Source organism: Drosophila obscura, unplaced genomic scaffold, assembly GCF_018151105.1.
Source record: "Drosophila obscura isolate BZ-5 IFL unplaced genomic scaffold, ASM1815110v1 contig_74, whole genome shotgun sequence".
Taxonomy (NCBI): Eukaryota; Metazoa; Arthropoda; class Insecta; order Diptera; family Drosophilidae; genus Drosophila; species Drosophila obscura.
This window is the reverse complement of record NW_024542866.1, coordinates 466034-479604: the sequence shown is the minus strand read 5'-3', so window position 1 is coordinate 479604 and position 13571 is coordinate 466034. Positions and strand designations below refer to the sequence as shown.

At 36.8% G+C, this 13571-nt stretch overlaps 1 protein-coding gene across 5 annotated transcripts in view; it reads right to left on the bottom strand.

Annotated features, from left to right (window-relative positions):
• Nucleotides 1-13571, bottom strand: part of LOC111075299 (neuronal acetylcholine receptor subunit alpha-7) — a 161042-nt gene that overhangs the window by 87934 nt on the left and 59537 nt on the right. For all 5 annotated transcript variants that reach the window (XM_041595670.1, XM_041595671.1, XM_041595673.1 and 2 more), the window contains one exon: nucleotides 8502-8546. In XM_041595670.1, the coding sequence (XP_041451604.1) occupies nucleotides 8502-8546 (45 nt within the window). The remainder of the gene's footprint in view (nucleotides 1-8501; nucleotides 8547-13571) is intronic.

Sequence of the window (13571 nt, the reverse complement as noted above, 5' to 3'; positions counted from 1 at the left end):
AGTAGCTCTATAATACTCTTTAGGTCTCTATTTGTGTAGCCCAATGCCTATACCCTTTACTGTTTCCAAGATAATAACAAAATTTCAAGGAATCCGCGCGGGACAAAAACAGAAGTCATTTATTCCGATTTCAGCGAAATTTAAAAAGCCTCATTGAAACTTGAGCCAATACTAATTTTTCAATCTGACTAATTTTGGAATTCTGTGCATTGATATCTTTTAAATATTTTCATTTAACCTAAAATTATTTATAGTTTTTTTTGTATATTGGAAGCTTCCTAAAGGAAAGAACGTTCCAAGTCGCACAGAGCGGAGCAGTTTCCACGGTGAAAGTGATTGAAGCCGCAGTCTCGCAAGGCAGCGTGCTAGGGCCAACGCTGAACAGCCTTTTCACGCACGATATGCCTAAAGATAGCGTTGACAATACGTCCCAGCCAATCGATGGAAACTTGCCATATTTGCCGACGACACGGCAGTTCTGTCAAGGGCCAACTGCGTTTACGACGCCGCGGACAACCTACAGCGGTACCTTAAAAGGTTTGATAACTGGGCATGTAGGTGAAAAATCAGTGAGAACCCTGAGAAGTGTAGTGACACACACGCATAGAAAAGGAACGTGCCCTGGGGTATTTCTTCACGGCGAGCTGTTGGAGCAGCGAAAGAAACATAACTACCTGGGAATCACGCTGGAAACCCGCATGACCTTTGCCAGCCATACAAGGATGGTCAGAAGCGCCTTGGAAATCAAGGCTAGAAAACTTAACTGGCTTCTTAAGCCTAACAACACGCTCAGCCTGGCCAACAAGATACGCATATATAAGGTAATCCTGGTGCCTGCATGGAGGTATCGCATCCAGGTCTATGGTATCGCAACGAAAACGAACCTTGACAGGGTCAGGGTATTTCAGAACAAGACCCTCCGAAAGATCTGTGGTGCTCAATGGTATATCCGTAATAGAGACATCGCCAAAGACCTTGGAGTCCCCTTAGTCGGTGACATTATTAACAAGCAAGCCACAAGATACTTAGCAAACTAAGGAGCCACCCGAGCGTCCTCGCTAAAGATTGGTAAGGACCAGAACCAGGCGAAGGTTAAACCGCATCCGACGTCCGACTTGGCCACCAGGAACATATAAACTCGTTTTGCACAATCTCCGTTGTCGTCCGTTGGTCCCGCATTTAACTTAAATTAGTAAAGAGTAAATGGAAATTGGAAATTTGACCCTTAACAAAAGTTGCTAATCAACAGTTACAGTAAGTGAATTTTTTCATATGCAGACCTTTTTTTAAGAATTTATTTTAAAAGCTTTTTTAGAACATAACCACTAAGCAAACAACACATAGAGGCGTCAAATCGACTAAAAACTGCCTGCATAAAATTTTTGGAAGATTGGCTCCCAGGCCTTCGGGTCGGGAGCCGATAGCTTCGGCAGGGCACCCGGCTCTCTCCGGCTTGAGCCGAGAGAGAGCGCCTTTGCAGCTGTGTCGAATATAAACCGTGTGCGTGTGTAACTATGCCTGTATTTGTGTCCTCTGACTCTGACGCCTAGCAACGAAAATCTTTTTTGTCATTTATTTTTTGTTTTGATGTTCGTTTTTATATAAAAATATGTGTAAATAATAATAATATAATATATACATACATGTGAACAAACGTATTTTATTGTGTGTTTAAGACTTTAATATTTTTATCTTATTTGAACTCTGATTTCCAGACGTACCTTATAATTTTTCTGAAAGCCAAATACTATTCTTTTGAAGCAGAACTAGCTGAAAATAATTAAGAATATGTTTTCTATGTGCATTGCAGACGTGTGTTTCAGAAAACCAATTGCTGTATCTCACATCGCTTTCAGTTTGTAAAATGCATTGGTTATAAATAATTTGCTTGATATTCCGCATCGTCTTATGGGCCCTTGAGCTTTAAATTATTATTAATACTTTGAAAGTTTTTATTGAACAATTTTCGCAGTGCACAATGTTGTCCTTTAAAAGTTCGACGCAAATGTCGCAATTAAACTTTTGTTGCGACTTATACAACACAAAACCTGTAAAATAACGCAATGCGTTTTCACTACTTGCACTAATAATATTAGTGGAAGAAAAATCCATAGTCTCGGTTATATGAGGGCTATGTTCATTATTGCATTTTTCTAAGGCAACCTCTTGGCAAGGTAACTGTTCTTTGGTCTCCGAGATTTCGACTTGAATTTCTCGCTTTGCCTCATCAATCACATGTATAAGCATGTAGTCATCATCCGGTTCACAGTTTCCACTTGTACTTTTTGAGGTAATGATTTTCATTGACAACATTTTTATACCCGTACTCAAAAAAGAGTTAAGGGTATAGATTTGGTGTGGTGTGTGTACGAGGGAACGTTTCCGACCCCATAGATACAAGCACAAGCCGAGCAGAGCCGCTGCGCCGCTGTCCGCTGTCCGCGCTGCTGTCCGCTTGTGAGCGCCTCCGAGCTAGGCAGGGCCCGGTCGACTAGTGCACCGCACGGATCCGCCCCGCCCCCCCGCCCCACAAGGCGAAAACGTGGGGCCTTTGACGACCGGGGGCCCCGCGCCGAACGCAGACGGACAAATTAGCCGATGGAAAATTCAGTGCTCCCGCCCCCCCCCACGACACGAAACCTTCCCCGCCGCACACGCCGCGTTCAGCCGGCAACCCCGCGGAGGAGATGTGCAAAGGCAGTACATTGTACAACCGAGCGGGTAGGGGGCGTAAGTAATTTTTTTTTGTCTAAAACATAGACAAAAAGTATACTGACTGGTACGGGTATGGGCGCGCCCAGAGCGACCGCACGCCCCGTTTGAAATGATTACGTTGAATTCGAAGAGCATTGGATTAAAGTAGTCAACACTAGAATTAGGCTGTGGCCCAAAATATAGATTCTTATAGATTTTGGGGTTTAAAAATTTTGCACGAATTATTGTTTTTTTTTTATGGTGTAGTTTTTTTTTAAAGAATTTTTTAAAATCTGGTTTTTTTTTTTCAGAGGTAGTGCTTCTATTTTTCACATAACTTAAGTATCTTATATCTGGTTGCAAATAACTTTGCAGTTCTGAAAAGCTGACAAACGCAGCTATAAATCCAACCCGGACCCTTTGTATCTGCAGCTTATTGCCTGAAAAGCTTTCAAATTCAAATTTCATCATTTTTTGCGGTATTTTTTTTTTCGAAATTTTGACTTTAAAAACTCGGGAAAAGTTGAAAGAAAAATAATTTTTGGCCAACATTTTTAGATAGTCGCATTAATTAGGCGTCGTTTAGTGCTTTTATTAATCACAGAAGTTAAGTATCTTATATCTGGTTGCATAGAACTTTGCAGTTCTGAAGAGATGATAAATGCAACTATAAATCGTACACAGACACTTTGTATCTGCAGCGTAACGCCTGGAAGATATAAAGCTTTCAAATTCAAATTTCATAATTTTTTGTGGTATTTTTTACTTTTTGGAAGGTTGCGGGAACAACTGCCAATTGGAAACAAAGCAAACGAAATGGGGTTGATTTTTTGGTAAAAAGTATTTTTGGTCTATTTTTTCACTTTTGAGGTTTGGTTAACGAATTTTAGCTCCACCGTTTATCCATAGATTTTAATGAACAATACCGTAATGCATCTATCCAAAACTAAAAATGGCCAAGAATTATTTTTCTTTCGGCTTTTCCCGAGTTTTTAAAGTCAAAATTTCGAAAAAAAAATACACCAAAAAATTATGAAATTTGTGTTTTCCGGTTATTTGAGCCTTGGTCACATACAATTGCTCTAATATTAAGCCCCAATTTATGAGCAGCTTTGATATTATTTTCGATTTCTTTATACCCGTACTCAAAAAAGAGTTAAGTCTGTCTTGTCTGTCTGTCTGTCTGTCCGTCTCGATGAGCGCCTAGATCTCAGAGACTATAAGAGCTAGAGAAACCAAATTTGGTTTCCAGACTCTTGTGATATCACACTGCTACAAGTGTATTTCAGAATTTCGCCCAGCCCCCTTCCGCCCCCGCAAAGGACGAAAATCTGTTGCAGGCACAATTTTAAAGATACGATAGAACTGAAAACGCAGTATCGTAGAGAATGCCCATATCTACTAGACTGCCGAATCTGAATCAGATCGGATCATAATTATAGCCAGAATGAAGAAATTCATTTTCAGTTGCTTCCCCCGTCTCCCCATGCATGAAACACGGTACTGATTCTCTTTCTCGCTCGCACACTCTGCCGCGTTCAGTGCGCGAACAACCCCTAGCGGAGGAGATGTAGAATATGTTACATCTATAATCTACATGTTAGATGTAAAATATACATTGTAGATGTAGATAAGAGCTGTAGCAAAAAAATGTAATATGTAAAATTTTATTTTTTAATTCTAAAATTCTAAAAAATCATAAGCTCAAAAATGTATATACTGACTGAGTACGGGTATAAGTAGAGTCGCGTCCCCAGAAGCGACTCACACGTTCCTTCTCGTTTCATTTTGTTTTCCATTGTTTTGCACACATCCAGTAGTACAGAATGGCTAACTTCAAACTTGGTTTAAAATGTAAAATATGAAGAGAATGGGCAAAATTGGGTAAAAAGTAGTAATACCAAGTTTAAAATCACAGTTAAGAGTATACATTTGCGTTATTACTTTTTGGCACAAATTGGCAGAAAATAGTTTTTTAGTCCACAATACAAAAACACTTTGCTTAGATTTTTTCTTAAATAAGACATAACCAAGACAATCCACAACTACAACATTGAACGCATAATTCGAAATCGAATAATAATTATATTCGGCAACTCCTTGACTAAGGGTCATTTTGCATTTTTTTAACAAAGATTTGGATACCTGGTGTTTTTACAACAGAAGTGCAAAGTTGAGTGAAATCTTCCGTGCCAATTTTGACATCTGACACTGCAAAAATGCACCGTTACCACTAAAAAGTTTTTGTTTATTATTTGGATGTACCCAATGTGTGCCCTCTCAAAATATTAAGTTAAATTCAAAATAGATTTTACAACAATTTACGACTTTATGCCAAAAAAACGGGAGTCTGCCCCTTGTGCAGTGAGACGATCACAAACGTCGATGGATATCCAATATATCGAAAAAGAAATATTGATAATGGTAGACAATCATTTATAACAAAAATCAACAACGCAAACATTCACATTGACAATCGATGGGTAGAACTATATTCTCCTATGCGCCACATTAATGTTGAGTTCTGCAGTTCAGTGAAATCTATCAAATACATTTGCAAGTATGTACATAATACAAAAGAAAAATAACCTTTTAATAAATATATATAAAAGAATATACAAAACTTGGGGGTTGTCGAACGAGCGAAACGAGTGTAAGGTTCCTCCTTAGGTTTTATTAAAGTAAGCTGAAGTTCCTTTAAACTATGCGCTTTAACAGCGCAGAAGGGGCAAGCAACGCCATCTACTGGGCAAGGTGCACATTTGGGGTGAAGGAGAAGGAAAGTTGACAGGACTATGGTCGAAAATGGAAAGTAGGCTTCGAGAGTCAAGGCAGAATGGCGATCGTTCTTTTCATTTGTGCCCTGTACAGTGGGCTGCGTTTTAGTGCTTAACCTCGAAAACAGACATATGTATATATACTCACAGACATATACTCATAAACTCACGCAAAAAGCAGCGCCAAAGCGTTGACCGAACCCCAATGCATCATAAATGTGGGAAATATAAAGCGGCGGGGAATGAAAAACAATGGGAACGCACAGAGTGCGAGGCGAGATCGAAATTCGACATTGACCAGAAGGGCAAAGAACAGACAGATAGTCGGAGTTAAGCATCAGAGAGCGTAGCTCAGATAATATCGTGGTTTCGTCGGGGAAAAAAAAAGAATTTTTTATTTAAATACTGATTAAAAGGAAAGCGAGTGATCCCGAGAAAGGTGTTTACGTGGAGGAAAATTAGCGCGAGTAGCGTGGGCGTTAAACATAATTGCATAACGCTCAAAATCTACAGCAGGCATCGTGAAAGCGCTTTCGCCGAAGGACCGGAGCAGAGTGAATAAACGTTTTAATTTTGCGATGGGAATATTATTTCATTTAAAACTTCAATGACCACAAAGGGGAGCGAGCCAAGAGCTCTGAGCTCAAATTTAGGAGAGAGCGATCAGCTGTAGCGCAGCAATATAAAAAAAAAAGAGAAATTCGAAGAAGGGGAAGTAAATTGAAACTTGTAAATTGGTACATATATTTAATATTTCTAGGGGAATTATTGAAGTTTTTAAATGTTAAGAGTTAAGCGTTTAGTATTTACTTAGATGTCATTTTAACTAATAATACAAAAATTTTATAATGATACCCCCCCCTGGTAGCCCCTGTAGTTAGCGGCCTTGAGAAAGGGGTCATAGTGATTTAATAGCACTGGCAATTTATGACCGAGGGTGGGCTTGTTCGTTTGTGTTGCGTGTGGGTATAAGTGAATTATATTGGCCAAAAGTGTTGTTTTCTCTCCGGTTCTGTAAATGTACTTGTTTATGGCTTTAATTCTTTTCACACGCTCTTTAATTACACATGGGAACAAGGGTTTTGTTGATTAAGAACTAAATGTTGTTTCTAAGGTAATCGGGGACGCTGAATCCAACCCTGTACTTGGTTTTTTCCTATCAGATCGAGTTACCGTTATATCCAAAATAAAGGCACTTCCCTTACATATGTATAGTTGACTAACTTGAAAACCGTTAACCGTATTCAGATTAAAAAAAATCCAAAACCCGACAACAATACTGTCTTTAAGCCGTGCCTTCATTGGTTTTGAATTTGCCCAACACATTCGTTACAGTATTGAAAAAAAAAAACAAAAAATTACCGAAAAGAAAAATATTTTCTTGTATAAAAATGAATAAAAAAAAATAGCCACAAAAGTAAAAGTTTTGATCTAAAATCATTTAGGTAAACATATTTTAAATGAGATAAAATTTATTTCATTCAAATCGGTAGTCCAAAAAGAAAGTTATAAGTATTATAATGTACTTGTAACTAATCAAAAATTTTTCTTTTATAAGATTTTCTTAAATTATAAATATTTTGTTTAGAGATTAAATGTACGTAGGAAGCTACTTTAATATGATTTAACATAAAGCTAATAAAAGCACAATTGCCAATTGCCAATCCCAGCCAACAAACTTGATGAAAAAAAAATGTTGTTAATTTTTTTTTAATTAAATAACTATTACTGAGCCATATGTTGATTGAAAACTGATTGAAGTTTTTTACTAATTTGGGGTCGCTGATTTCAAATATGATCTCTATTTTTTTTCCATCAGATCGCGTTTTTAAGTTACAGGTACTAAAATTATTTTTGATTTTTTTCCAAAAATTTCAAAATTTCAGTCATAACTTTACTCCTTATCGGGCGATTTTAAACCTAGATATTTTTTTCTTAATATGTAGCTGAAAGCTTTGCAAAACAGTTCAATTTTTGAAAATCGCTGAATGAGGAGTAATGTTATGACTTTTTTAACTTTTGTTGATGTAAAAGTTCCGCCAAAAGGTCCACCAGGCCAAAAATCATAAAAAGTCAATAAAAACCGATTTCCATATAATTTTTTCCGGATAATTTTTTCTAAATTTATTGAAAGGTAAATAATTTACTTAATTGACATATAATTTCATTAACTTTCATCCTAAAAGCTATGAAAATAAGCAAAAGTTCACGTTTTTGGTATTTTCTGGTATTTTTATAGACATGTTTTCTTTTACTATTATCTCCTAGGAAGAAGATGATTCTTGATAAAAGTTTCTCCTTAAAGTCTTTCTAACATATTAAACTACCTAAAACCATTATCAGAGTGTTTGTCCAACCTCGGCTAACAGTATATTTTTAGGCTTTTACAATCGCGGAATTTGGTAACGTCACGCCAGTAACGTTCGCCAGATGCCTCCGCGGACTTTTAACAAAAAAAGAGGAAAAGTTTTTACATTTAATAAGTTTGAAAATTAACTCTCAATACTTCATTTATTAGCACAAAAAATGTTAAACAGATAGCCCTATCCAATTCGCAGAGTTTTTCCATTTTGTACCCAAACCTCGAAAACCACTTCTGTTTTATGTAACGCACTTTTAGGTCATACCTTGGCTTATATCTTTAAAACCGTACGCTCGATTATTTCCATTTTTTTTTAGTGAATATAGGTCTAACTAAAGTTTATTCAACGAGGATAATCTTTTTCCCAAATTTCAGATTTTTGACTATTTTTTTCAACATTTTGTCGTACGAATGTAAAGTAACGCCAGATAGGAACTGCCCATATAGAGACGCCGTAGCTCTCAGAATTGACAAGAAACGAATACCACCCTTTTGCCGACGAGACAGTAGCCGAAATAATAGCGTGCTGGTCAATATCTGAGTTAAACATCTTTCCTACTAATCGTTATCCATTACACTAGTGAGCAGGGGGCTTGCTCCCTAGTATAATATAAAATACAATGTATTTTTTCCACTGTGAATTTAATCTAACAAACCAGACAACTTACCAATTTAAGCCAAATATTTGTTATAAGCAATTGATTCTTTTCATCCTGTAAAGAGAGTAAATAAAAGTTAGTTAGATAGGTTGAAGTAGGTGGCCCGGGTCGCCGCCGGGGGGGGGGGGGGGGGCCGGGGGCCGCCGGGGGGGCATAAGTGTCGTCATTTAAAAAATAATTTTTTTCTTTTCTTAACTCCTGGATTGTTAATTGATGACCTCATAAAAATAAAAAATGTTAAATAAAAATTAAAGTTCTATCACTTCATCTTGAGGTTCCGCATGAAGATGGTTTGAAATGTCATATGCCAAAATATTTTTTTTTCAAACATAATTATACCCGTACTCAAAAAAGAGTTAAGGGGTATATTAGATTTGTGGTAAAAGTGGATGTGTGTAACGCAGAGAAGGAAAATTTTCCGACCCCATAAAGTATATATATTCTTGATCAGCATCAATAGCCGAGTCGATATAGCCATGTCTGTCTGTCCGTCCGTCCGTCCGTCCGTCTTGTTGAGCGCCTGGATCTCAGAGACTATAAGAGTTAGGGTAACCAAATTTGGTTTCCAGACTCATGTGATATCACACTGCTACAAGTGTATATCAAAATTTCGCCCCGCCTCCTTCCGCCCCCACAAAGGACGAAAATCTGTGGCAGGCACAATTTTAAAGATACGATAAAACTAAAAACGCAGTATCGTAGAGAATGCCCATATCTACCAAATTGCCAAATCTGAATTCAGATTCGGCAATCTGGTAGATATGGGCATTCTCTACGATACTGCGTTTTTAGTTTTATCGTATCTTTAAAATTGTGCTATATCGACTCGGATATTGATGCTGATCAAGAATATATATACTTTATGGGGTCGGAAACGTTTCCTTCTCTGCGTTGCACACATCCACTCTTACCACAAATACAATATACCCCTTAACTCTTTTTTGAGTACGGGTATAATAAAATGTAATAGACCTAAGTAACATAAAGCGCGAAAAAGTTCGCAAATATTTGTAGTGTGTTCAACGAGATAAACCCTATGATGGCTATTTATTTTGACGGTCGTAAAGACAAAACTTTATTTATGGCCTGTTATGAAAATATTTCTTCTCGAAAAACCATCACTGAAGAACATATATCATTAATATCTCAGCCGGGCTCAGAATACATCGGACATCTTTCTATTGATTCGGGAAAAGCAGCCACAATTGGAAAACTCTTGTGGCAATTGGATGTGATGGAACTGCAGTGAACACTGGACATAAAAATGGAGTCATTTCCTTATTGGAAAAACATCTCAATCGACCCTTGCAGTGGCTAGTGGCTTGTGTGCTTGTTGCATGCGAATGAATTACCACTTCGCCCTTTATTTATTACTGTGGACGGAATCACCACAGGCCCTAATAGCTTTACTGGCAGCATTGTCAAAATGCTCGAAAAATGTCCTAATTTTAAATCAGAAGCTTTTGATACCATATCAATTTTTAAAAAATTTAAATTTCGTTATGTGGGGCTCCGCTGGTGCTGCTCCTGATGCTTTTTTTTTTGGCACATTTCGCTTAGCCTTGCAAATTCGTCTTTTAAATATTTGAGGTTTTTCTTGCAATGCTCATCTAAAAATAAAAAAATTTAAATGTTTCAGATATTTGTCGACTGGCATTTCCATGAGAGCTCCTTCATTTCGCTTTCGAATTGCCGAAAGCACTTTGCGGAAAATAATCCCGGAAACTTGCTCGGCTATTTGGGAAGAGTTACACATGACTCATATGATGCCACCAAACTGCACGGAGTAAAAAAAAATTGCGCACGACTTTTTCGAAAAGTCCAGTTTCCCTAATTGTATTGGGCCATTGATGGCAAACATTGCCGAATAAAATGTCCAAAAAGTACTGGCTCGATTTTTTTTAATTATACAAAATTGTTTTCAATTGTTCTTCAAGGCGTTGCTGACTCCAATTCTAAATTTATTTTTATTGAGTTGGGATTTAAAGGTATTCAAAGTAATGGAGGAATATTTGCTGCATCAAGACTTCAAAAGGCAATCATTCAAAATGAGTTGGACATTCCTTCGGAAGAATTATTGCCAAAGTCAGATATTAAAGCTCCTTTTTATACCCGTAGTCAAAAAAGAGTTAAGGGGTATATAAGATTTGTCGTAAAAGTGGGTGTGTGCAACGCAGAGAAGGAAACGTTTCCGACCCCATAAAGTATATATATTCTTGTTCAGCATCAATAGCCGAGTCGATATAGCCATGCCCGTCTGTCCGTCCATCCGTCTTGATGAGCGCCTGGATCTCAGAGACAATAAGAGCTAGAGAAACCAAAAATTGATGTCCAGACTCACGTGATATCACACTGCTACAAGTGTATTTCAAAACATCGCCCCGCCCCCACAAAGGACGAAAATCTGTGGCAGGCACAATTTTAAAGATGCGATAAAACTAAAAACGCAGTATCGTAGAGAATGCCCATATCTACCAGATTGCCGAATCTAAATCAGATCGGATCATAATTATAGCCAGAATGCAGAACTTTTCAGTTGCTTCCCCCGCCTACTTCAGCCAGAGACCCACTACCTATCTCTTTCTCGCTTGCGCACTCTGCCACGTTCAGTGCGAGAGCAACCCCTAGAGGAGGAGATGTATAATATACATTGTATATGCAGATGTAGATAACAGATGTAGCAAAAAAAATGTAAATGTAAAATTTTTTATTTAATTCTAAAATTCTTAAAAATCATATGGTCAAAAATGTATATACTGCCTGAGTACGGGTATAAGTAGAGTCGCGTCCCCAGAAGCGACTCACACGTTCCTTCTCGTTTTTATTGGAGATTAAGCATATCCATTGACCAAATACCTCATGAGGCCCTACCCAAGACGTTCAACTGAATCAATATCAGTTTTTAATGAAAGACCTTCTTCTGCCCGCCGTTGTATCGAATTTGGCATTTTAACGGAAAAGTGGCGCTTGATGAAAAGAGAAATAGATTTTGTTCCTAAAACGGCCATAATATTAATAAAAGCAAAGTGCCTTCTGCATAACATTATTATTGATGTAGAAAATATTCAAGACTATTTGTATACTTTTGAAAGCGAGACATCAGTTAGCACAAGCAAAGACTTTTCAAAAAAAATAATAGGTAAAAAAATGAGGCTAAAGAGATCAGAGAATCAATACTGTCATACATTATAAGTAAAAAAAAAAATAGATTTCATATTATTATTTATTATTATAATTAATCATGCTACTATATATTACTACTCTTTCAATAATTTATACTAAATACTCCCTTTTATAACATTCTCTCAACTTTTTCATTCCAAATATCAAATAAATAACAAACCTCAAATACATTTTTGTTCCACTGTCTATCCTTCATTTCTTTGTGGGCATATTTTTCTCTTCTTATACGCGTATTTATGTATACAATATATGCATATGCAAGGGCGTACCCAGGGGGGAAGCGACTAACCCCTTCGGTATACTTCTTAGTATGAAACAAAATTGTAATTTAATTTACATTGAACATTTTTGCTGTTTAATGTGATTTTCCGAGTCAATACAATAAATGACTCCCAGCGAACATATTTACGGGGCACAAAAAGGGGGCCCCCCTTCGCTAAAAACCTAGGTACGCCCTTGTATATACTTGACTTGCCTGTACTTGACAGCCTCTGCGTTGCTAGTCACAAAACTTGAGCTTCTTATACGCTTGGATGGACTTTGCACCAGCGCGCTGGCGTCTTGTTTTGTTTTAATTTTTTTGCGGGGGAGGGGGATTTTGGATTTGCTGCAGTACTTGCTGTAATATGTCAGTACACAGGCGGTTGTTTTTCTTTTTTTCTTGGAAATATTATTTAATTTCTTTTCGTACAACGTATTTCTCATAACACTAGTCAACACGATTTTTCCTGAAGGAACAAAACGAACTTTTTCTTAAAGATTTGGGGCTTAGAAATGGTTTGATGTTATTTTTTTTTTTTCTATGGCAGAACTTTTTTTTGAAGAATTTTTGAAAACAGGTATTTTTTTTTAAGCTTTTTTCAGAGGTAGCGCTTGTTTTTTCACATAGCTCTAGTATCTTACGTCTGGTTGTAAAGACTTTGCTATTTTGAAAAGATAATTAAAACAGCTAGAGTTAAGCCTAAACACTTTGTGATTACAGTTCGTCTGGGAAATATAAAGCATTGAAATGCAAAAATGATGATTTTGTGCGGTATTTTTTACGAAATTTTGACTTTAAAAACTCAGGAAAAGTCGAAAAAACGTATATCCTGTGTCTATTTTTTTGTTTTAGGTGCATTATTGGCGTCGTTTAAGTATCGCTCATTAAAATCATGGAGAGACTTAAGCTAAAATCGTTAACCAAACCTAAAATATGGAAAAAATGAACAAAAAATACCTTTTGGAAGGTTGCGAGCTCAACTGCCCATTGGGAATCGGGATCGCGATCAGGTACCAAATATACAACCTTTTTTCGTTTGCTTTGTTCCCAATTGGCAGTTGGGCCCGCAACCTTCCAAAAGGTATTTTTTGTTCATTTTTTTTCCATATTTTAAGTTTGGTTAACGAATTTTAGCTCCAAAGTCTCTCCATAGATTTTAATGAGCGATACCTTAAACGACGCCAAATTAATGCACCTATAAACAAAAAAATAGAGGACACAGGATATAAGTTTTTTTCGACTTTTCCTGAGTTTTTAAAGTCAAAATTTCGTAAAAAATACCGCACAAAAATCATCATTTTTGCATTTCAATGCTTTATATTTCCCAGACGGTAAGCTGTAATCACAAAGTGTTTAGGCTTAACTTCTAGCTGTTTTAATTATCTTTTCAAAATAGCAAAGTTCTTTACAACCAGACGTAAGATACTAGAGCTATGTGAAAAAAGCGTACCTCTGAAAAAAGCTTTAAAAAAAATACCAGACTTCAAAAATTCTTCAAAAAAAAGTTCTGCCATAGAAAAAACCATAATTCTTTAAAAAATTTAAATCCCCATATCTATCAGAAAAAGTCGGTTTGGATCCTTGAGGATAAAAAAAGTTCGATTTTGGCGAGTAGTGTAATTTTTTAAAATATT